Source organism: Nyctereutes procyonoides, unplaced genomic scaffold (genome assembly GCF_905146905.1).
Source record: "Nyctereutes procyonoides isolate TBG_1078 unplaced genomic scaffold, NYPRO_anot_genome, whole genome shotgun sequence".
NCBI classification, from domain to species: Eukaryota; Metazoa; Chordata; class Mammalia; order Carnivora; family Canidae; genus Nyctereutes; species Nyctereutes procyonoides.
This window is the reverse complement of record NW_026575034.1, coordinates 7,937,746-7,964,028: the sequence shown is the minus strand read 5'-3', so window position 1 is coordinate 7,964,028 and position 26,283 is coordinate 7,937,746. Positions and strand designations below refer to the sequence as shown.

The 26,283-nt window shown below is 38.4% G+C and overlaps 1 protein-coding gene across 3 annotated transcripts in view; it reads left to right on the top strand.

Annotated features, from left to right (window-relative positions):
* The window catches only part of NELL1 (neural EGFL like 1), an 814,467-nt gene that overhangs the window by 159,340 nt on the left and 628,844 nt on the right, over window positions 1-26,283 (top strand). For all 3 annotated transcript variants that reach the window (XM_055317810.1, XM_055317809.1, XM_055317808.1), the window contains 3 exons: window positions 2,564-2,660; window positions 23,101-23,173; window positions 23,782-23,864. In XM_055317810.1, the coding sequence (XP_055173785.1) occupies window positions 2,564-2,660; window positions 23,101-23,173; window positions 23,782-23,864 (253 nt within the window). The remainder of the gene's footprint in view (window positions 1-2,563; window positions 2,661-23,100; window positions 23,174-23,781; window positions 23,865-26,283) is intronic.

Sequence of the window (26,283 nt, the reverse complement as noted above, 5' to 3'; positions counted from 1 at the left end):
GTTTCACTTGTTTTTCTGCCTGGCTTTGCTTTTAGCTAGTTTGAATCTGAGACATCTCAGAACCCTGTGAGGAGCCCGATGCGGAACCCCGGGATCATGAGCTGAGCCACCCAGGCATCCCTTTAACACTGTTTTTAAGTTCTCTTCATCTTGCTATGTCTGAATCCAGTTTGTTGGTTCTGTCTGCTGCATGGAATTCTCCAGTGAAGTCTGCCACTTGAAGTGAATGGGCAGGGCTGGAGGGGAAGGCAGCAGCCAGCAGACCTCCCCTGGCATCAGGAGGGGGTCCTCCTGATCGGGGCCGCGTGACCCCAGAAATCACACTCCTCTGACACAGACAAACGGTCACTGCCCTGCCTTGGGCTGATGGTGAGAAAGCAGACACCTGAGGGCCCACTATTTTAAGGCAGAAAGAACATTTATGGGTGGTGAGGTAAGACTTGATGGAAAGTTGACCTTTTTTTTTCTTCTGGATCCTTCATGTATTTAATAAACATTAACAACCTTCTGGCATATTGAAAACTGAAAGCCTTGAAATGGAACTTTTCTCAGATGCAAATGTTTTAAAATGAAAGGTTCAGATAAATAGTTTGACAGTGTTTTCAATGCATTAGTAAAACAACCTCACAGAAAATTATGCTTCTGCTTCTTTTACCTAAATACAGCGATTTCTGTTTCGGGCCCCCTCTGAAATTTACCAACAGGGAACATAATTTTTGGATCGTTGTCTCCATAGTTCATAAATAATTTTGCATTCTGCTTTCCTCCAGTGAAAATTATTTTCTCTATACTTTCCCATATTTCATAACCTGGAATATTTGTCACTCTTAAGGATTGTAGTAAATTACAGCAAGCTGATATACCACAATTTAGACATTTCACATTTGTCGTAAATTTGGCTTGTTTTAGTTTTTTTGTGAATATTAGAAAAAGCTCATCTTAAAGGAAATATATCGCAGCTTCATGGGTTAAAGCAGTTTTGACATATTGCTTCATCTAAAATTGTTGATTCTAACGTGTGAAAGATGTCGCTTTCATGTGGAGAAAACATAGCCTGTCCTCTTAAGGGAGACTTAAATTCTCTTGGTTATGTTTTGAGCATCCATTTATAATGGAACGATAATTAATACAGACAGACCAAATATATTTAGAGCTTTCTCCGTTGAGTACCTTGCATGTATTGTTAGGAAACAGCACTTTTCCAGCGGGGGAGAAGAGTCGATGGGCAGTGTGGTTAAGATACAAGGCTGCAGCGTGACTGCTCCCAATGGCAACATCTACTGATTCACTGGCTGTGACATGACTGAATGGTTTCTCACTTTTTGCCTTTTGAGAGCCACTGGAGGAACAGGTCCCTCTCTGGTAGGCGGCAGTCAGCTCCCATCTTGCGTGGAGGCCTGATGATTTGTCAGGCCTTCGGAAGTACCTGGAGCTAACTCCTCCCATAGCTGTTCTGAGCAAGGGCTGAAGAGTGCAAGGACTGACTGGACAGGCCATCAGCAGTAATGGAAATTCCCTGATGGTCTGTATGGCACCCCACCCAGAATATTCTGAGCATCTAAGGTCAAGTTCAATTCTCAGGCAAGTTCCTCCTTCCCCTTCCCAGCTTAGAAGGTGCTGAGAGGCCCTTGCCTAGGGGTGAGGCGAAGGCCTATGATAAACTGGTAGCTGGTCGTTGCAGGGACTATTTCTAAACGGAGCATAAATCTCAGGATTTGTGACTAGGGCTTGGTAGGGCAGAGCAATTGAGACCGTTCCATTGTTGAGCAGTTTCTGTAGGTACCTTCAAAGATCCTAGGGCTATTGCCTCCTTTGAATTAGTTATGTCTCCACCTATTTTGTGAAGATTTTTTTCATATATAGAACTTGCTTTTTTGCTGCATGAGGGCAGGATTTTGGATGTCTGGTTGATTGCTCTATCTCTTGTTGCCTCATATGGAGCTTGGAGCATAAAAAGTGCTCAATAAACATTTGTTGATTGGATGATTTCAGTTATCTGATTTTGTGGACTAAGCATATCATGTGGGCACCCGCTCACTTGTTGAGAGGAGTATAGCAGGTGACTGTAGAAATGAGTAGCAGCGTGATAAAGCCAGGGAGAAGTAGAGTGCAAAGGGGAGTGCACGGGCTTTGCAGCCAGACGGATGGGGATTCTCATCCCAACTTCACTGCTCCTTGTCTTAACTCGGTTGACCAGTTTATGTTCTCTGAACCTCAGCTTTCTTACCTATAATGTGGATCAATCCACTTTACTCATGTAGTATGTTGTGAGGGTCATTGCTCAGAGAAGATACCTAAGACTATTATCTTCCTCCTCCTTTTGCTGCCAAATGGGTGAAAACAGAAAGCCAACAGAGGCCGTTACTGTGTCCACATGTTGTCAAGAAGTAGATCTCTACGTTCATATTACCTGAAATCTAAAACATGCCATTTACTGCCTCCATCTGTCTATACCAGCAGCTAATGCCATGAGTACTTCAAACAACATGCATACCTTTTTGTTATGCTTTGAGCCTCTTTATTAATCACTTTATAATCACTTTATTAATCTTTGTCCCTACAGAATTTACGAACGCGTAATACACCCTCCTGAAACCAACCTTCCCCCAGGAAGCAACTTATGGCTTGGTCAACGCAACCAAAAGCATGGCTTTTTCAAAGTAAGCATTTCCTTCTATTTTTGCCAGGTGCTTTTCTATGTACTTGACATAAATAAGTGTCACGGCGATTCTATGAAGTAGGTGCTTTGAAACTCGACAGAAGTCAAGTGACTTGCTCAAGGTCGCACAGTTCACTCTCCTGCCAAATTGGATGATGCATAATGTAAATGATCCTTCTAATGTTTCTTACTGACCTAATTCTGAGAGATGAAGGATAATTGGTTTCCATTCTCAGAATCTTGGGGTGGATAGGCAACAAGTCTCAACTTCTGTGAGCTTTGGTTTTCTTGTCTATAAAGAAGATAATACAATAACTGCATTGTTGTACTTGATAGAAACAGGACAACAGTGGTAAAATGAAGGAAAAAAACCTCATGAAATTTTAAAAACTCTTGGTCTTCAGCAGATTGGCAGACTTTTGCTTCTGGCAGTATGGTGAAGGAGATATTTCAAAAAAGTTCTCCTGCTTTGAAATGCCTTGAAATACTGGATTAAACGGAACAAAAAAAAATCTTTTAAGACCCATCTTGGAGGCGAAATACGTGGAAAAAAGTAAAAACCAGAGGGATGTTTCCCAATACCAACAAATTAGAAACTTAAGTTTCTTTTCTGTTACTACAATTTGATTCAGATGTAATTGACCCATAATTATGTAACTTTAAGATGTGTGCTGTTGGATTTGATATACTTGTATTTTGCAAAATGATTATCAGCAGTGTTCAGTAACACCTCCTTTGCCTCACATAATTACCATTGGCTTTTTTTTTTGTCCTGAGAATATTTAAGATCTACTCTCTTTCAGATACATGATACAATATTATTCACTGTAATCACCACAGTGTACATTAGATTTCCAGAATTTACTTGTAATATAACTGAAAGTTGATATATTTTGACTAGCATCTCCCCAGGTCCCCTAACCTCTTGCAGTCGGCATTGCACTGCCTCTGAGTTGAGGTTTTCTAGATTCTACGTATATGTGATATTGTGCAGTATTTGTCTCTTATTTCCCTTTGCACAACGCCCTCAGAGTCTATTCATGTTGGAAATGGCAGGATTTTTTTTCCTCGTGGCTGAATATTATTCTATTGTATATATGTCACCACTTTTTTTTAGCCTTTCATCTATTGACATATACTTATTTTTTCTGTCTTGTCTGCTGAGAATAGTGTGGCAATAAGTATGGGGATGAAGATATCTGTTGGAGATAGTGATTCAATTTTCTTTGCATATATACTCAGCTTAATCCACCCAGATGTGGGATTGCTGGATTGTATGGTAGCTCTATTTTTAATTTTTTGAGGAACTTTCACAGTGGTTGTACCAATTTACATTCTCCCAAACAGTGTACAAGGGTTCCTTGTTCTCCACACGTGCTATTTTTTTCTTTCCAATGACAGCCATTTTAAGAGAGATGAGGTGATATTTCATTGGTTTTGATCTGCATTTCCCTGATGACGAGTGATGTTAAGCAACTTTTCATGTACTTATTGACCAGTGGTACGTCTGTGAAAAAAAACTATTGGGTTCTTCTACCCATTTTTTAATCCGCTGTTTTGCTATTGTGTTGTAGGAATTTTAAAGTACATTTTTGGATATTAACCTCTTACCAGATTACTGATTTGCAGATATTTTCTTCCATTCCATAGGGTGCCCTTTCATTTTGTTCATTGTTTCTTTTGCCGTGGAGAAGCTTTTTAGTTTGTAGATCTACTTACTAATTTTAGATTTTACCGCTTGTGTGTTTGGTGTCCAATCCAAAAAATGATTGCCAAGACCAATGCCAAGGTGCTTTCTCCCTGTTTTCTTCTGGGAGTTTTATGGTTTCAGTCTCTTGTTTAATTCTTTAACCTACTTCAAATTTTTGTGAGTGGTGATGTAGGAATCCAATTTCTTCTTGGTGTGGTTATCCAGTTTTCCCAACACCATTTATTGAAGAGACTATCCTTGTTGAATATTCTTGACTCCTTTGTCAAATAGTACATGTATGTGCAATGGTTTATTTTGGGGCTCTCGATTCTGTTCTCTTGGTCTTATAGATCTGTGTTTTGCCAGACTGCTTTGATTATTGTAGCTTTGTAGTATGCTGTTGGCCCCTGAACAAAAGGGATTTGAACTGCATGGGTCTATTTACACATGCATTTTTTTCCGATACAGTACTGTAAATGTATTTTCTCTTTGGATTTTCTTAACATTTTCTTCCTAGCTTTAGTGTAAGACTAGAGTACATAATACTTATTTTATAAAATATGTATCATTTGACTGTGTATGTTAATGGTTAGGATTACATCAACAGGTTATTAGTAGTTAACTTTTGGGGGAGTCTGAAGTTACATGTGCACTTTTGACTGCATGGAGGTTGGTGCTTCTAACACCTGCATCGTTAAAAGGTCTAACATACTTTGAAATCTGAAAGTGTGATGCCTTCAGGTTTGTTCTTCTCTTAGCATTACTTTGACTATTTAGGAGTCTTTTGTGGTTCCTATATAAACTTTAGTGTGTGTGTTCTTTTTTTGTTTGAAAAATGCCATTTAAGTTTTGATAGGGATTACACTGAATCTATAAATGGGTTTGGGTAATTGAACATTTTAATAGTATTCCTCCAATCCATGAATATGGGCTAGGTTTACATTTGTTTGTGTCTATTTCAATTTTTTAAATCAAAATTTTGTAGTTTTCATTGTACAGATTTTTCTCCTACTTGGTTAAATCCTTAAGTATTTTATGGTTTTTGATGCTATTGTGAATGGAATTCTTTTATTTCTTTGTCAGATGTTTCATTGTTAGCATATAGAAATGCAACTGAGGGCAGCCCGGGTGGCTCAGCGGTTTAGCGCCACCTTCAGCCCAGGATGTGATCCTGGAGATCCGGGATTAAGTCCCATGTTGGGCTCCCTGCATGGAGCCTGCTTTCCCTCTGCCTGTGTCTCTGCCCCTCTCTCTCTCTCTCTCTCTCTCTCTCTCTCTCTCTCTCTCTGTGTGTGTCTCATGAATAAATAAATAAAATCTTTAAAAGAAAAAAAAAGAAATGCAACTGACATTTGTATGTTGATTTTTGTATCCTGCAGCTTTACTATTAGTTTTCTAAGTTTTTTGGTGGAATAGTTGGGGTTTTCTATATGTAAAGTTGTATCACCTGCAAAAACAGTTTTACTTAGTTCTTTCTGATTTTCTTGCCTTTTATTTCTTATTGCTCTGATGAGGTCTCTTATTACTGTGTTGAATAAGAGTGGTGAGAGTGGGGTGCCTTTGCTTTGTTTTTCAGCTTAGTGGTGTAAAACTTAACTTTTCACTCTTGAGTATGATGTTAGCTGCAGGCTTGTCATACATGGCTTTTATCATGTTGAGCTTATGTTCCTTTGCCCAATTTTTTGAGTCTTCTTATTGTGAAAGGAAGTTGTATTTTGTCAAATGCTTCTTCTGTTTATGAGATGATCCTATGGATTTATCTTTCATTCTGTTGGGATGTGTCTCATTTATTAATTTGCATATGTTGAACCATTTTAGCATTCCAGGGATAAATCTTACTTGATCATGACGTATGATTCTTTAACGTGCCCTTGAATTGAGCTTGCTAATATTTTAATTCTTACATCTATATTCATCAGGGTTATCGGCCTGTAGTTTTCTTGTAGTATTCTTATCTGATTTTGATATCAAGATAATGCTGGTCTCCTTAAATTAGTTGGGGATTTGGGGAAGATTTCCTCTTTTTTTTTTTTTTTGAAAAGTTTGAGAAAGATTGGTGTTAAATGTTTGGTAGAATTCACCAGTGAAGCCATTTGGTCCTGGGCTTTTCTTTTCCTTTTAAAAAAAAATCAAAGCATAACTTAGAACAAAATTCATTCCTTTACATACAGTTTTTAGTTTCAGAAAATTGATATAGTTATGTAAACACATCATAGTAAAGATAAAAGGACCATTCCATAAATTTCATAAATTCCCCTGTAATGCTTCTGATTGATCTCATCTTCCATGTCCAGCAACTATTGATCTGTTGTCTGGCCCTATAGTTTTACCTTTCCTGGAATGTTCTATAAATGAAATCATGCATGTATGTTTAGATGCATCCTTTGGTGATTTATTTTTCTTATGGTACTCTAATTCTTTCCAAGGATGTACTAAAGTTTTTTATTCATCCCTCAATTCATGGACATTTAGGTTGTTTTGAGATTTGGGCATTTATGAATAAAGCCACTTAAAATGCTTGCTTACAGGTTTTTGTATGAACACAAATTTTCTTTCAGGTATGTAGAAGTGGGATTGCTGGACTGTATATGAAGTGTATAAGAAAATGCTGGTGTATTTTCCAAAGTGGCTGTCCTAGTTTGCAACTGCACAGCAATATATGAAGTTCCAGTTAGAGCCTTAAATTTCAGCAGTCTGTAGTAGAATGGGAGGAATGTCTTAGATATCATGAAACATTGGAAGATGGGGCAGAAAATTCTAAAACAAAACCACAACCTAGAAGACTACAACTCAAGAGAAAGTTTAGACAGAAGAGTCTACTACTTAGCCATGGGAAAGCAGTCCAGTAGCTGGTCTTTCTCCACCTCAGTTTCTCATAGGAAAAAGTTGTTCCCTGGAAAGAATTTGAAATCATAGTCCTCACATCATGCAGCCTTGAAATTTGGGTTTATTTTGCCAATGAAGCTTAAAGAAACTATTGGTTGGGAACCATGGGATTCTGGATGAAGAAAATAAAATTATCTTTGGGGAAAGGTCTCATTCTGTGCAGACTTCACAGATTCCTACAGTTTCATGCAAATAGGATTTTAAGTTGTATGAGTGAAAGTTGGAAGAAGCAACAATTGAATTAGCCCTCAAAGGGCTGCAGAAATAGGAATTATAGTATAGAGTTTTGAAAATCCCTATGTTTTAAAATGTTTAAAGAAACAAAGTAACAAATCTGTGAGGACTGGAGAATATAAATATGAGGGAAGACCAAAGAGAACTTCCAGAAATAAATATAGTCATTGAAGTGAGAAAAAACCCTCAGTGAACCCGCTAAACAGTAGATTAGACACTGATCTAGTAATCTACACTGATTAGTAGGAGAAAAAAAAAGATTAGTAGGAGAACATTTGTAGAATAGAAAATATTGTCAAAGTAATTATTCTAATTATAGTGTGAAGATCGAGGAAGATAGGAAAGAGATTAAGTTGTAGAGAAGAAACACAAATAGAGGAAAAGATTCTATAGATGTTTTTAGTGTGTGTGTATTCATATATATCTTTGAAAACTCCTGAAGGTAGTAGGAGATATTTTGGGTACTATTAGAAGTATGATGGCTAAGAATTTTCTAAAATTAATAAAAGAATATCAATTCTCACTATAGCAAGTATAATATAGTCCAAGTATATATTAGCTATTGCTGTCTCTCAAGAAACTTAATTATTTTGTAAGCTTCTGAGATTTTTATTTAGGTCACAGTTCTTCATGTTGATTGGTTGAGTTTTCTGCTCTGGCCTGACTCTACTGATATCTACTGGGCCCTCAGGTATGATGGTCATTTGGCAGGTGAGCAGGGGCCAGGATGGTTTAAGATGGCCTTGTCACAGCTCCAGTAGTACGCTGGCTGTTGACTAGTATACCTCAGTTCTCCTTCGTATGGTTTCTCATTCTCTAGTGGCCTAGAGGCTTCTCCACATGGCAGTCCTAAGATTCCAAGTGTAAGAAGAGAGCAAGCCCTAGAATATTAGTGCTTTTCAAGGTTCAGCTTCCCTTATCTTTTTGCTAATATTTTATGGCCCAAAGCAAGTCATAATCAAGAGCCAAACTCATAGTCAAGGGGTAAAGAAAAAAATTCCACCTTTAAAGGACTATTCTGCTGTATCACATTGCAAGGATATAGACGGAAAAAGGGGAAGAATTTTGGAACACTTTAATCTATTACCAAGTAAGATAAATGGCCACACTTAGATATATTACTGAAATAGCGGAACCCTAAAGACACGAAGAAGATACTGACAGTAACCCTTAAAAGGTAAATTTTCTACACAATAATATAGATTGAACAGTTGGATTTTAATCAGTAAAAGCAGAAGTTAGATGATGATAAAAAATGTTCCCAAAGTTTTCAGAGCAAATAACTATTTCAGAGAAAATAACTCCCAAATGTAGTAGTATATACCCAGCTTAATTATCATTTGAAAAAGAGCATGAAGTAAGAATTTATAGACAAAGCTTTCAATTTATGACCAATAGATCCTCATTAAAGAAACTTTGCAGGGATCCCTGGGTGGCGCAGCGGTTTAGCCCCTGCCTTTGGCCCAGGGCGCTATCCTGGAGACCCGGGATCGAATCCCATGTCGGGTTCCCGGTGCATGGAGCCTGCTTCTCCCTCTGCCTATGTCTCTGCCTCTCTCTCTCTCTCTCTCTCTCTCTGACTATCATAAATAAATAAAAATTAAAAAAATTAAAAAAAAGAAACTTTGCAGAAGACAGACATATAAAGTACAAGGGGACTTGATGAACAACTGGAGAGTATAAATGAACCTTAATCATTGCTTGGTTAAATAATGCCCAATTATTTTTGGGGAAAAATAATAGACAAAATGGTGATGGGATTATCTGATTTAAAGTACCATAAGGACTTGTATTCTGAAAATGAAAAGAGAAATTGGCTAACTTTAGACTAAGTTTGCATGTTAAAAATTTAACATCAAAATAGAAATACGACTTTCAGATTAAGTATTTGAGATTTTTTTTTAAAAAGTTCTATCAACTCAAAATAAGGCCAGAAGAGAAAAAAAGTTAGGTAAAATTCCAGTTTGTAATATTTACTATCAAATTGAGTGATTTACACTTAATGGTTAAAAGTAGGAGTACTATATTGGATTGATAAAACTCAAATCCTGATGTATATTGTTTATATAGAGACAATTAAAAATAAATATGCATTTGTGGCCATTGCTGAGGCTCCAGTGGCCAAAATGAAATGTGGTCCCTTAGTGTACTTCTGACTGAAACAAGAACTATAAAAGGCATTTCAGTGCCCCTTCCCGCATTCCCAGGGAGGTTCTGTCTTCCTTCCTTCCTGAAGAGCTGAGACAGAAGTACACCGTGTGATCTGACAAGAGGATGAAATACAGGTTGTGTGAGGACAGTGCAAAGGTCAGCAAATTGGCAAAGTGGTCCAGGTATATAGGAAGAAATCTGTCCTCTACACTGAACGAGTAGAGCAAGAGAAGGCTGACGACACAACTGCCACGTGGTGGGCATTCCCCCTAGCAAGGTGGTTATCACTAGACTATAACCAGACAAAGACCATCAGAAGATCCTTGAGTGTAAAGACAAATCTTGCTAAGTAGGAAGGAAAAGAGCAAATATAAGGTAGAAAGAATTGAGAAGGTGCATGAATAAAGTAATCCTACATAGGCCTTTAACTTGTGAAAATGAAGAAGGATTCCTAGGGCAGCCCGGGTAGCTCAGTGGTTGAGTGCCTGCCTTCAGCCCAGGGCATGATCCTGGAGTCCCGGGATCAAGTCCCACATTGGGCTCCCTGAATGTAGCCTACTTCTTCCTCTGCCTGTGTCTCTGCCTCTCTCTGTCTCTGTCTCTCATGACTAAATAAATAAAATTTAAAAAAATGGAAAAAAAAAGGATTCCTAAGTGTTGATAGTGTGGCTATCTAAACAGGCTAAACTAAACAGGCTAAACTAAAAAGGAAGCTATAGAATGCTCTGGCATTCACAATTCAAGGCCCCCAAATTTACCACATAATATACCATTTTAAAGATGCATACGCCTGATATATAAAACCTAAAAATATACATTGCAGCATTACAGAATATTCTGGAAGGAGGGTCTTTTCACTATGGGGTGTTAGGTCAGCTGAATATCCCTATGGGGAAATAGCTAATCTTGACCTCTCTTTCACACTACATGCAGAATCAATTCCAGGAGATTATATATCTGAATCTGAAAGGTAAACCAGTAAAACTTAAAAAGATAGGATAGGAAAATATCTTTATGTGACCTTGGTAGGAAAAATATTTCTTAACTGAGATGTAAAGTAATAACTACAAAGAAAAAGATTGACATATTAGAATATGTTAAAATTCACAACTTTTTTCTTTTTTCAAAATACATGAGAGTTAAAAGGGCATGCCCTTGAATAGAAGCTATTCAAAGTAGTTATATCCTATGAAGGCAAAAAAGGCAGAAATTAAATGAGTAAAATATCCAACTTAAGATGCCAGCAAATGGAAACCAGAATAATTATAAGAAAGTAAAAGGCATGAGAAAATGAGCGTATAAGAACAGAAATGAGAATAATAAGTAGGGTACAATAGACAAAATCAAGAAAGCATAATTTGGCCATTTGAAAAGACAAATTGAAGTTTGAGCAAGAAAAATGAAAGAAAAAATTACAAAAATAAAAATACTGTGAACATTAAAACAGCAATCACTAATTTTTGTAACGGAAAAATTAGGGAAAACTGGACAATTTCCGAAAAACATGAATTATTAAAATGGACTTTAAAAATGAAAAACTGTCTTAGAATCAATAACGTATCCTAAAGGATTCATGACTCCGAATCTCCGTCAGTCAGCTTTCAGTACTCAGCAAATGGACTAGAGGCTTAATGGTTTGAAACAGCCAAAGTATTTAGCTTTCAATTTTGAGCTTTGGCACTTTGGGCTGAGCTGAAGGGTTCTTCTATTCTGAGCGGGTTCACTTATGTGTTTTTGGTCAGCTGCTGGTTTCTGGGGGCTAGCTGTCCTGGAATCGACGTAGCTGGGACGGCCCATCTCTGTTTCCTGTGATCTCTTATTTTCTAGCAGTCTAGCCCAAGCTTGTTGACATGGTGGCTGTCTGGGTTTCCAGAGCTGGAGCAGAAATGTGCACAGTCTTTTGTAGCATAGGCTTGCAATTTGCGCATTATTTTGCTGCATTATATTGACCAAAGCAAGTTGTAGGCCAGATTCAAGGGTATGGGAAATATTTTCCATCTTTTTGATGCGAAATACTACAAATTCCTATTGCTCAGGGCAGCAGTCTAGCAAAGAGCAAAGGATTGTGACCATTTTTCACAATTTACCATGTCTCTCCACCAAATCACCACTGGGTTCAGACTGTTTTATAGACTGTTCAGACTTCTTTAAGGAAGTGATTCCAATCTTATATAAATTCTTATGGAGAAGAGAATAAATGAGAACACTATCCAATACCTTGATTTCCCAACTGGACACGGGATTTGTAAGAAGAGAATTGTGTTAAGCCAGTATATTTTTGAAAGCAGATTAAACATTGTAAAGAGGCGGGCAAGTCAAATATAACTGTGTCTATCTGGACATATGAGAGAGACCAAGTTGGTTATTTCAACAATACAAGTCTATTTTTATCAATAATTTAATAAATACACATTAAACAGAAAAATCTATGGTTAAATCAAGAGGCACAGAAAGTACTAGATAAATTCAGTATTGACTTGTGATAAATTCTTAGCAAAATAAGAATAGAGGGAAATTTGATTAAATTGAAAGTGTGCATAAACAAAAAATCATATTTATGGTTTAAATATTAAGAATTCCTATTAAAATCTGGAATCCTACAAGAATCTGTATTACCGTAATTTATTTTCAACATGATACTATAGGTCCTTTTGGCAAAAAAAAACAAGAAACAAACAAACAAAAACAACCAAACAGACCCTAAAAAAAAAACAACAACCAAAAAAACCCCAACCCTTAAGGAGTATTAAAAAGTTATTCACAAATTATATAATTGTCTACATAGAAAATAGGATTCCCAAGTTATTAGAATTACTAAGATTGTTCAGAAAGAGCACTGGATATAAAAATCAAAGACAAAACGAGTTGGATGGCTGAAAAATGTAGGAGCAACAAAAGTGCAGTAAAGTAGAATATTTCCTTTATAAAATAAAGTTTAGTGATTAGGAACAAATCAAAATAGACTCGACAATCATGGAACAAATTAAAACCCTTATTAAAAATCATTCGAGAAGACCTAAATGAGGACATGTATACTATGTTTTTGAAGAAGGCGGCTTAAAAAGGTCACTTCTTCCCAAATTGATTTCTCGATTGAATGAACTTGTAATAAATTCCAACAGGATTTTATTTTCTGACAAAATATGCAAGCTGATTTGGAAGAGTAAAGACTAAGAATAATATTTTTGAAGATGTAAAAGGAATGACTTTTTCTTTCAGATATGAAGGCTTATTACATACAGCTTTAACGATCAGCAGAGTTTGTTATCTATGCAAGGTTTGGCCAATAAACCAAGAGAATAGCATGCAGAGGCCAGAAAAAGTCTTTATATGTAAAAACTTGGAAACCTGATACACGACTGAAGTGGCATTCCTGATTTATGAGGAAAAGATGTATTCGTCAATAAATAGTTAGAAAAATCATTGATTTGAATATTTCACGTATATACTGATTGATGTAGTTGATTTTTGTGTATAGGGTCAGGAAAAGCTTTAATATGTTTGGAGACCTTACACAGAAATCAATTACAATTACAATTGAATTAAGTTCCTAAATGTGAACTTTGCAAGTTTCAGAAGACAACATGGGAACCATACGTTTATGATCTCAAGGTAGGAAAGAATTTAAGCAAAAACTATAAAGCTGTTAAAATAATACTAATTTAACATATGTTTAACATTGATCTTGGCAACCAGATCAATTAGCAAAGAAGAATAACCATTAAAGAAATGCTGAAACCAGTAAGCTCATAACTAAGAAATCAGGCGAAAGATATAAAAAGGCAGTTTTCCAAAGTGGAAACATGTGAATAGCCAATGGATTTCTTAAAAGGAATTAAATTTCAATTGTTATCTTGTAAATGCAAATGGAAACCATTATGCAATACCATTTCTTACCCATTAGCCTGGCAAAAGTGAAAATCTGATGATGCTAAGTGTGGGGGAGGTTAATCCACTGTGATGGAAACTTGAATTGGTAGAGCCACTAAGAGGGGAAATTGAGAGTTTTGTATAAAATTTAACGTGCATGTATCTCCGAACTGCAACCTCTGTACACATTGAAGGAACTTAGTCATGTACACAGGAAGATATGATGTACAATCATCATCACAGAAAATTAATTTCAAAAACTTGGAAAAACATCAATAGGATAATGTTTAAATAAATTGTAGAATCATAAATAAAGTTGCAGGAGAAAACTATGCTATGAAATAATTGAAAACTTCAGAATATTTCAGGGGCACCTGGGTGGCTCAGTTATGTGTCTGACTCTTGGTTTTGGCTCATGATGATCTTGGGGTCCTGAGATGAAGCCCAGGGGGTCAGGTGCTCTGCTCAGAGGGGAGTCTGCTTCCCTTTCTCTCTCTCCCTCTGCTCCCCCCCATTCCTGCTCCCTTTCTAAAAGAAATCTTAAACATTTCAATATATTGCTTATTTATACATCCACATAGGTAAAAAGATAAATGCGTGGGAATATGCACTAAATTCACAAGAATTTACTTCTGAGAGGAAGGAATGTGAATTAGGGATGGCACTTAGAAGGTTTTTCAACTATAGTGATAGTTTTAAGCTGGGTGGTGTATTTATAGGTGTTTGCTTTATTTTGCTTTCAATCCTTTTGTGATAAAGCCTCAACATCATTTTCAGGGTGATAATTCATATATATATGTATTTATGTATGTTTGTATATGCATATATACCCATATATAAACATGTGGTTTTTCCATGTTCCCTTGTTTTCCATGTTTCTAAGAATCAAAACATTTGTTCAGATGTCTTAATTCCAAAATTACTCACATTTGATGCTCTTTCTTGGGTTGTAGCTAGTTACTTCTTAGTGAAGCCGCTTTTCTTGGGTGCCTTAGGTCATTCCCAACTCTAAAAAGACCTCAGAATCACATTGGAAGACTTTAAATTTCAAATTCCTGTGCTTACCTTGACTACTTGAGTCTGAACTGTAGAGCTCAATAATTAATATATTCTTAAAGGACTCTTACTGATTTTGATTAAGTTTGAAGGCTCAAGTATGAGTGCACTGACCTAGTGACACGTGTTGATGGTCTAGATTAGAGTTTGATTTTGGTCTCTAGGAAGATCGCATGAAATGTAATATATGGTCAAAAATTAGCTTTTGTTTTAGTGACCTCTTAGATTAGTGGTTCTCCAACTTTGTAGTGCATTTGAGTCTCCTGAAGGGCTTGTTAAAAGATAGGTGCATGTTGGCAAAAAAAGGCACAGTAGGCAGCTAGCTCCAAACTTTCTGTCCCTCCACAGAAACATCAAAAACAAGCAAGAACTGTCAGGATCAACTTTTGTCAAAATTTTGTCAAATTTGAATAGTCAAAGGTTTATTAGCAACTAAGTGAATTCTCAATCAAGAAAAGAACATTAAAGTAGTAGGAAAGCTCTGTGGCATTTCTGCTTACCTTTGCCTCATACTGGTCTTAGCTCACTGGCATCTCAGTGATGTCCGTCCATGTTCTCAGTGTGGGACAGTGGTCCTGGTTCTGGAGGGAACAGCAGAGCAAACCTGATGGTCAAATTATTTGATAGGTCTTTTCTGTGTGGGACTGCCCAAAGACCCTTGTCTAACTCAGAACTCTCCCAGGTCAGGAAAGTGGCAGGTGTTACCTGAAAATACCACAAACAGAACAAATAATTTGCATGACCTGGGGTGAAAGAGTACAGTTGACACATTAATAGACCAAGGATGAAATGCTGAGAGGAGAGATTCTTTGGGCATTTAATGGCACCTGTGCTTAGAAAGCACACATGCATGCACAAAGCAGGATCAATGTTGAGAAAAAAAAAAAACACTTTAAGCTTTGTCTTTGGGCTGATCCCCCAAAGGATCAGTGGAAGCATGGCTATGTACTGAAGGAGGAGGCTTCCAGTATACCTCTTCCCTCTGTCCTTCCCCCTCCTGTTTCTTGCTTCCTCCTAGTTCCCTTCCCCTATCAATTTTTCCCTCCTCCTGCCCTCTCCCTCTTCACTTCCTGCAAACCCCCCCCCCCGCCGGAATTCAAGGAAATCCATCTAAAAACTCTATGAACAAAAGCTCAGGGACAGATTTTATTTTTAAAGATTTTATTTATTTATTCATGAGAGACAGAGAGAGGCAGAGACATAGGCAGAGGGAGAAGCAGGCTCCATGCAGGGATCCTGATGTAGGACTCGATCCTGGGTCTCTGGGATCACACCCTGGGCTGCAGGCAGCGCTAAACCGCTGCGCCACCGGGGCTGCCCTCAGGGACAGATTTAGTGACCAGACATGACAAGGAATATAGTCTCTATATAAATAATCAGGAAAGTTATTAAGCAAATGCACTATGACCGCATTCAACAATAAACAAAAACTAAACAAAAACAGGCAGCCCGGGTGGCTCAGCAGTTTAGCGCCAACTTCCACCCAGGGCCTGATCCTGGAGTCCTGGGATCGAGTGTTCATTATTGGTGACTCTCTCTAGATTGGAAGCTTTACCAGAGTTGGAAGTAGGTCTATGTTGTTCAAGTGCTTAGAATAGTATCAGGTATGGGGACGCCTGGGTGGCTGGGGTTGAGCACCTGCCTTCCACTCAGGGTGTGATCCCATGGTCCTGGGATCGAGTCCCACATCGGGCTCCCTGCAGGGAGCCTGCTTCTCCCTCTGCCTCTCTGCCTGCCCCCCAACCCCGTCTCTCATGAGTAAACAAAATGTTAAAAAAAAAAAACAAAACCAGATATGTGATTGGCACACCATAGACTCTTCAGTGGAATGTACTAGCGACAAGTCTGTTTATTGGCAGAGTGGCAAAGTTTTTCTTCACAAAGGATGCAGATTGTATAAAAACCTACATTAAGAGCACCTGACACCCAGTGGTTTGCAACATGCATCCTGTCCCTTTCTTGGTTATGTAGCGTATTTAATGCTCCCAGTGGCTTAGCCACACTGTAGAAGTGTTTGGCACTTTTCCTGCCTTTGAGGGACTTCCGTTTCAGTTGGGGGTTTGTGATGAAAAGAGGGAGAGCAGTTAGTCCTGTTCAATCCAGCGTGCTGAGTGTGTGATGCCTTGTACGTGTCAGGACGCTTGCCCTTAAGAACCCAGAGACCTGATTTAGGCAGAAAACCCCAAGAGTGTTCGTGGACTTGGACAATCATCTTGCTGCACAGGTGGGCTGTAGACAGTAGAGTGCTGACGATTGCTTTCTGTGTTCTAGATCTTTGGTGGCCCTACCTATACCATGTCAGTTAATCGGTTCACCTGCAGAGCATACTAACGAGGTAGCTGTTATTCCTGTCGTAGAGATGAGGCCCTGGGACTTCGGGGTTGAGCAGGTGTCAGTCCCACAGACTTAGTAAGTGGGAGTTAAGCCCCGCCTTTATTTCACAGCCTGTGCTCATTCAATTCAAACATACTTTTTTTTTTTTTTTAGGGGCTCAGTTGCCATGTGCTAATCACTCACTGTATTGGGTGGTGGACTCCTTTCACTTCACAGCGCCTTTTTCTGGAGCTCCAGCCCAAAGGAACAGGTGGTGCCAGTGAGGAGCACCACGTGGGAGTTCCAGTTCCACACTATTCAGCTCCTCCAGGGAACAATGTGATTCTCCTTGTTCCCCAGTAAGAGGAGCCTCAAGAAATGGCTCTTTTGAAGGAACCTTTGAAAACTCCTCCCTCCCCCTTAGAATTCTGTATGTCAGCCAGCACACTTTGGCCTGGCCGTCCTTTGGTGAGATGCCACAGGTAGGGTAAATATGACAGTGTCTCTATGGAAATTATTTCAGTTGATCCAGTGCAGCAAAACTCCCTGTGAGAGAGGTAGGCACCTCTTATGTGAGACTGGGCATATCCTCAGGCTCTTCCTATTTATCTCCTAGAAGCTGCCCCCTGGGCACAAGGACCATGCCTGCTTTATCGTCCTGGAACTAAATACCCTTATGATGTGTTTTAGGTTAAAATAGCATCATCCTCTATTTTAAATAGTAATATGTTACTATATAAGCCAAGTAAAGGCAAAAGCCTTCTCCTCACTTGTCAAACCTAATTTCTGGGCCCCGATGGATCCTTATGGATAGCACAAGAAAAGTGCTCCTGGTTGAAGGGGCGGGGCGCATTAAACTTGATGCCTGGCACCTGAGCCTTTAGCATTAGGTGATTTCTATCAGGCTCAGAACACAAGGTGGGGATTTCTTCACTTCAAAATTGCATCCATCAGAGCGAAGAGCTGGGTAGCGGCGGCTTTATCTGAATCTTATGATTGTCAAAGATTTTCATTATTGAAATGGTTGACTATTGCTCAATTTCTCTTTGATAAATTCCAAGCTGAGTATGCTGTGATTTTTCAGAGGGTAAGGAAAGAACAAGTTTAGGTGAGTCCGAGTGGGTTACAGGATGCTTGAGTGGTTTGGGGTGTTCTTAGATGACTCCCATTCCAAAACCGTTCACTGAGGCCAAGGCAGGATAGGGTCTCTGTCTGTCTGTCTGTCTAGTGACAATTGGGGTCTGGAACCTTTCCCTTACCTGGACATCACTGTCTCCTTAACAGCTGAGCTGTCACTGGGAAGTGAAATTGATTACAATTTGTTTTTATGCCACAGCTGTCGTTTTTTACCTCAGCTGGTTCCCATAATTCCACAGATGGTAAACATATGTTTATAGGCCCACAGAAAAAGAAGCTATATTGGGTTCCTCCCATCTCAAATTCTTATTTTTCTTTTCGCGCAGAAAGTCAAAGTCACAGAGCTGGGAAATCTTATACATTTGCAGATTAATATTTCTGGGCGTTAAGACTTTGGAAACAGCAGGACAGCTAATGATATGCTAATGAGCTGACAGTTTTTATTGATCGTAATGAAAGTCGACAAGTGTCTTTCTTGGCTTTTATGCAAGCTGGAATATTTTATTAACTGTCTTCAGGGCAGAAATACATAATTGGTCGCATTTTGAAAATCCTCCTTGTGAGTTCTCAAGTCTTACTTTTTTGTTAGCCTGTTAGCCTGTTGCCAAAGCTTGGGTCCTTGCCAGTTTATAAACAGAACACATCTTCATCCATATATTTACGTGCCCAGCAGGAACTCTCCCCACCCCCTTTCCCTTTCAAAGCAATTCGTTTCAGTGTTTTAGCATACAAAAAGAGAGCCATTTTCTTTAATGTAAACAGAGATCTGCAGGGAAATAAGAGCTTTAAAAAAGAATTAGCATTTGTTTGGCTGCAAAGCTGCTTTTATTTGGACCAGAAAGCTCTGAATGTTAGAAGGCCTTGCCTAATCTTAGTTATTCCACACATAAAAGGGTCCTAATGGTATAATTTTCCTAATCTTTATCGCATCTTTGTAGATTTCTTACTGTGGAATGAGAAATGTTCTTGGAACAATGGAAATAATGGGCACTAGTTCCCCAAATAAAAACTCCTAATGTACAACTTACCTGGTGCAGATGTACCTTGCGGTGCCTGGTGAGCTGAGCGCAGGAGGTAGAGGCTGGCAACAGGTGAATTCAACAATGGAAAAAGCCTGTCCGTTTTCCTCCCCTTCCATCTGTACTAATAGTAAAACTTTATTAATTTGGGCTTTGAACTTTAGGGATTTATTTAGGTTCTCAGCTTGGCTGAGGTTTAGCGTTGCAGGAACGATGTGGAAACGGATCGTTTAGCAAATTAATAGTGTAAATAAGATTGCAGGGGGGGAATATTAAGCTACCTGAAAGCATCTTTGTTTGCCAGCCTTAAAACAACTATTTCAGCAAACTGTTAGCCTTTAATGCAAGTAACTTATGTTCAGTTGATTAAGTATTTACCCATTAAAGCAACTAAGATAAAACCTCATTTTGATAACAGGACCTTGTTCTAGCAACATCTTTTTAGGTCATGTAATGATGAGATTTTGTCTTATGATCTGTTTTCTCCTTAAGCCATGTTGGAGTGGGTTAGCACTGGTCTTGGAATTAGACTAAGATGAAGGCGTCCTTTAGGAAAAAAGCTACTTAAGGTAGCAAAGCCTTAGGTTTTTCGTAGGTCAGCTGGCCAGGTAATCTGGCCCTGCATCAATAATAATAATAATAATAATTTGATACATTGGGTGTATCAAAATCACCATGCCAGCTTCTTCAATATATATATGATGTTCTCCTCAACCTTCTCTAAAATTCTAACATGTACCCCCAGTTTAAAAACTGATATCCTACAAGAGCTTTAAAGACTCTGCCATCTATGAAAATGATATTGCTCAATATTCTACAATTCATAGTTTTTAGGAATTTGATGCTTTTCAAGGATGCAAAGTGCCTGCTATGTGAAATATAATACAGTAGGAACTGCAGGGGACCCTGAGATGAAAATACGACTTTGCCTTCGTGGTGTCTATAATCTAGTAATTCTGTTGGTTGTAGTTCAGTTCCAAAACGCTGAGATTTTATTCATATGTTAGGATTTGGATGTTGCTATTTTTACCACTGTGAACTTTTAATGAGTAAAGCGTCCTGCTTCTCCCCGTCCTCCAAAAGAAAACAACCCACAAATGATGGACAGTGGAGCAGGGATTTTTTTTTTTTTTTTTTTTTGTGGAGCTCTTTAACATTGAAGTTTCCTGGGCTCACCCAACCCCACTAAAAAAGAAAATTTGAGGGTTGACCTAGGAATCTGAATGTTGAACTTGAGATATTTACTCAAATTCATGTTTATACAAGGTGATTCTTAAGAAACACAGTTTGGGAAGCACTGCCATGATTAATGATATGAAATACGCATGAATCTGAAAAAATGAGATCAGATGGGGCCAGCTAATATATGTACTGCTTGAGTTACATTTTTCAGTAGATATATTTAACGTTAGAAGAATTTTTATTCATTCTTTTCTAATTCTAATTTCATCTTTGGGAAAAGTTGCAGTACTTGAAGGAACATTATTATCAATAGAAATCCTTTATATAGATAACTTTCCTGTGAGAAATAAGAGTTCGCTCCTATGTGGGTTTATACTTTATATAAACTCTTTTCATTTTCTAAGGAAAACTACATGATCAGCAAATGCTACTTTTATTGACAAAGGTCCAGGTACAGAAGAGTTCATATGGCAACTCAATGAAAACCTTCTGGGTTTTGTTTTGGGCAAAGGTGCTAGGACGTGTGTGTGTGTGTGTGTGTGTGTGTGTGTGTGTGTATACATGATCAGACTGCTTTGGGTCACATCTGGCATTTGTACAGTGTATGACCATCCTCCTTTTAGTCTAGCGTGGAATTACATCCATTCAAATAAATTACATTTCCATCTTGACTTATTTGGCAAGAACAAGTATTCATGCCAGTATGTGGGCTGCCCTCATGACCTTTCCTCAAAAACAAATACCCCAGTGCTTTGAGTGTTGGTGTTAAAGGGCAGTGAGGAGCTGTCAGCCTTGATTTCTGTTTGTGTTCAAGTCAGCATCATTGACCTTCACCTAATGATCTGTGTAACACCCTCGTGTGGATCAGATGAAAAGTGGAAAGGCAGGTGATGATGGAGGCAGGTAGAAGGAAGGTGCGGGAGAGGCAATTATATTGTAATTTACAGTGTAACTAAAATCAGTAGTCACCTTTAAAGTAGGAAAAGGAAATCCGGTATGTACTAAATTCTGTTGCTACTAAGTGAATAAAGGGGGGATATTCTTTTCGAATGTGTTTTCCATTCATTTTTAGAAAGGTAATTAATACTGTGGGTTTCTGAGTGCCATTTCTATGGCTGATTAAAAATAGGAATGATTTAGGCTTTTCTGATGAATAGGTAATAGATGGTTCCGATCCTTCCTGAGTCTTATGCTTTCTCCACTTCCACATCTCCCAGGGAAATCCACTGTCCCCGGGGGGAATCCACTGAATCTGTTTCAGTGCGGAAGGTCCTATGTCCCGGGAAACCCTGAACCCTGAGCAGACCTGGGATAGTTGGTCACTATGAATTCACCATATTCAACCTCTTCAAATCAGACCGATGTTTTTAGATGTGTCACTCCATTTTCTATAATGATCTTTGATGGAAATCTACAGCTTTGTCTAATTTTTTGCTTAACTTGAAGTGAGAGCATAGAAATGTAGTGTGACAATCTTGGTTTGAAAGCCTTGGTTTCACTGACCCAGGGCTCGAGTCCTGGAAGGATCCTTAGCTTTTGCGTCCAGTCTTTTTTTCCAGAGGAAGCAACTGAAGCTCAGAGCAGATGGTTGACTTACTGTTTCAAGTTCACTCAGTTAACTTGAGATGGATCCGAGAACTTGAGCCCAGGTCTCCTGACTTCCAATCCCATGCTTTTCTCATATTGCTCAAAAGTGCTTGAAAGGTACCTTGGGCACCTAAAGGCATTAACTTGCTGTGAGAAACTGAGCAGCCTCGTGCCAGGAAGAAGCTGATTGACTTAGATGGTGTCTCTGGACCTTTAATTGCTCTCTGGAACTCCCCTCCAAAAGACTATGAATTCATACTGAGGAGCAGTGGCAGGGAGTTCCTCCCCATGGAAAGGCTGTCTCCTCCTATAATCACAAATGCTGCATCATCCTCAAAGAGGAAGAGGTTAATAAATATATCCAACTCTAAGAAAGAGGTTCTATGGTCTTGTTATTTCCACTACTGTTTCCAGTTCATATTTTATTTTGCAATAATAAGCAGAAAACAGCCTTTGTTGACTACTTTCTATATAGAAGATGAGCACATAAATGTTACCCTTTCTGGAAGACTTTCAACACCGTCTTAAGCCTATATTTTATTTACAGATTAAGCTCAGTATTCTGAACGGCTTCTGTATCTTCCATCTGTTCTGTAATATCTCTTCCATCAAATCAGGAGGAAAAAACAACCCTCAAAACCAAAATCTTGACAGTCAACTTGAAAAATCCAAAAGCCAAGTCAATATTTTCATTGCAAGATGGCAGCTTCAATGACTTTCTTAAATCAGGGCTGTTCTTCCAAGCTAAGTTACAGAATTAAAAGACTCCCCTTCTACTCACAGTGAGATGTTGAGCAAGTTTTAAGACTCAACAACGAACACTCTTGTTACTCGATTAGCAGAGAGCGAAGATTGTTATGCAATTCTCTCCATGTCTTCCTTTATTTCTTGACTAAATGAATCAAAAAATTTTAGTCTCCTTGTATTGTCTCTTCTCCCTCGCTTAAAAGAAAATCACCCAGGTCAGCAAAATTTAATGTTCCAGGATGACTAAGGCATTGAGGAAATTATTTCATCAGTGCCTTTTTGGTCCAATAGTTGAAGAACATTTACTGGTAGATCATTCGTGTTATAATGTCATTAGCATCCACCAGTGGGAACTAATGATAGCTTTCTCAAGGCAAACGTCCTTTCCGAGATTTCCGAAAGATGATGGTTTAGAGTAGTTCATTGGGGACTAAGGCAAACTTACCTTCTGAATGAGGATACCAGTGTTGTAAAAAATAATGTGCCCTGCAGAGAGCGTGTGACTGTACAGGGGCATTTGGAACTGGTGACTATAATCTTGATCACCACCTCTCTCTTCTCTTATAAAGGGAATCATCCAAGATGGGAAAATCATCTTTATGCCAAATGGATACATAACTCAATGTCCAAACCTGAATCGCAGTAAGTAACAACTTGAAGCATTTATAAATTTCTAATATTATATAATTTAGTGATAATAAACATGTCACACAAAGCATAAAAAATGTTGGCTTCTGAGGTAGTGGGGATAGGGAGATAATTTATTGTCTATAATATATACTTCTGTGTCTTTGAAGCTTTAAAAAAGCTCATGTGCTTATAGAATTACCATTTGAAGGTGAGAAAAAGACTACGTGAGCAGTTTGGGTCCTGTAGATTGATACAGGAAGATAGGTTTAATAAGATAGTATCACTAGTAAACATTTATTTAAATTCCTTGGCTTAGATGTGAGCTTACTTTCTCCACTTCTATAACGATTCATTTTTCCAGTCACCTCTCAATAAAAATGAGGGCTTAATTTTAATTTAAAAATGTTATATTGGCTTTTCAGTTAATAGTCCTTTTTCCTTTTTCTGTTAATAAAAGGAAAAGACCAAGACCTGAAATCCTGGGTGATTTCACTCCAATTGCAAAGTAATACTTAACCAGAAAAGCAAAAACCCTTTGACATAGCCAAGCAACTACTGTTGTAAAAATCTCTTTATTGTATTAGCACTGTATCAACATTTCTTATATTTTCTCTATTGAGCTTGTCCAACTTGCAGTGATTTCTTAAGCCTGGTGCAAGGAATAATGGATTTGCAAGAACTTTTGGCCAAGATGACTGCAAAAGTAGGTATCTAAATTTCACTTATGATGTTTCATTTCTTTCTCCATCCTATCTGGAATTTCAAGCGATATGGTATAAAGGAAACATTTTTAGCCTTGGTATCTGCAGTGTGTTACAATAAAAATGGTTTATTCTTCCTTGAAATAGGACTACCTATGGTAAACATAACCATTTACCTCTTTGATACTATTAGGCTATATCAAAATGTTTATTTGAAAAATGTTTGGAAGAAAGGGGCCATATGTATCACTGTAGATTCCTTGGGAGAGGAAAAGGGATTTGCCCACTGGCCATTCAACTAGTAACACTGTGAGATGATATATGATCAGAGACACTGCTGCTTATAAGCTAATGCGTTCTGAATGTAAGAATAATTGCCAAGAATCAGAGGGGCAAAAATAGCCAGGTTAGGAACAGATTACTGTCATGAGAAGGCATTATATCACATGTCTAAGATGTGATTTGTTTCCAGACTGGTCTTGAGTTAAATAGTGAAGGAGGCAAAGTTTGCCTCTTAACACATTCAGTTTTATAACTGCACATCTTTTCCTCCCTCCATCATCCACTTAACAAGCATCTTTCAAGGGTCTGCTGTTTGCCAGGCACTGTGTCGGGCACAAAGGAGGCCAAAATGAACGAGACGTGATTTCTACCCCTGGAAGATATCGAGGGTGGAGCCAAAAATGTAAACAATTAGGAGCTTTAATATATGAAGTTTAAATTCATAATGAAAAGTCCTGAGCACTGTGTTGAAAGGCACTGAATAAATAGAAAATGTGTGTAATGCTGTTGTTATGATACCAATCAGTCGTGGACGTGAGTCCCAGCCTAGGGCGAAGACGGAATTAGGTTGGGCCTCAGAGACATTATATTCTGTGAAAGGAAGAATTTTAATAACAGTGAAAATGTACATTCATCCTGTTCCACCTGAGGCTATGACTGCTCCCAGCCATCAGCCATGGCACGTGGAAAAAAAAAAAATCGGTGGGTTAGGTAAGTGTTTAGGATGCAGGGCTGTGCTTTGAACCCATCAGTAGTGCTGCCGAAGATAAGGTTTCTCTTTCAAACTGGGTTTTTGGCCAAGTCATCTTTTGTGTGGAAAGGAGAGAGGGAACACTTTTGTTACAGACCCTGAGACTGAGAGCTGAAGCATTGGCTTCTCACTTCAGAGTGCGGCAGTAACATGAAATGCAGCCAATTATTTGGCTTCCCAGCTTGTGACATAGACACTTGTATTTTATATCATCTGGAGCAGCTTGATCTCAATAGAATTAATTATATTTTAACTTGCTACCAAGTTTTTGGAACAAGAAACTTGCCACTCAGTCTCCGATGATTGTGGTTTCCTGGCTTTAAGGATAACCCTTTCTCATTCTCCCCTTCTGCAGAGAATGTCATTTTTCCCCCCTCTTTTTAGCCATATATGATCTGGGAACCACATTGAGCTCTGTCCTCCAAATATTATTATGTAAAATGGGCATTTGTGAGGCAGAAGAAATTTAATTGTGGGCAATTTCATCCACTTTCTAAACTCCGCCTCTGGCACTTTGGAAGATTTATAAGTCTGTTTCTTCCAAACTGTGAATAGAATTATAATTAGAAAACCCAGAACTTCCATTTCACTGCAAAATTTTGGAATCTACAATCTAGTAGAGGAGAGTTGGTAAAGTTATTCTCCTAGAAAGGATCAGCTAGTTAATTTTAGACTTTGCAGGCCAAGAGGCAAAATAGAAAATACTGTGTATATTTAAATAATAATCACTTAAAACATAACCATTAAAAAGTGTAAAAATCGTTCTTAGCTCACAGGCCATAGGAAAATGAGTGGCAGGCCAGATTTGGTCCATGGGCCCAAAGTTGTCAACCCCCAATTTAGAAAAAGCTTGGAGGTCAGTCATATGAGTTAATATTTGCTATGTGTTACAGCGCTTAAATTTTTATATTCCCCGTCACTTTAATGCTCACAGCAGTCCTGTGAGTTGGGATTGATTTATTAGCCCGTTTCCCAAATGAGAAGACTCAGTTACAGGCAGGTTATGTAACTTTTCCCAAGACGATGGATGGCAGAGCTGGGGCTCAGGCTCAGGTTCTGAAAGCTGTGTCACGACTAAGAAAGTCCATAGTTGGAGAAGGGAAGATTGGAAAGAGAAACAAAAGACATAAAGAAGGAATGATTAATGGAGAAAGGGAAGTTGGCCGCTACCAGTGTGAGGATGGAAAGATGGGTGAGAACAGTGTGCAAATGGTAGAGAGGAATGCATATTCAGATGGTACCTGTTGGGGGTGAAACATGAGCATAGAGCTTCTGGTAGCTTTTGGAAGGGAAAGTCATAGCAAGAACAAAGCTCCTAAACTCATCCTTTGGATTGTAGGTGATTGTTGTCCTTGGAAAGCTGTTGAGGTTTTGAGTCCTGGGTTCTG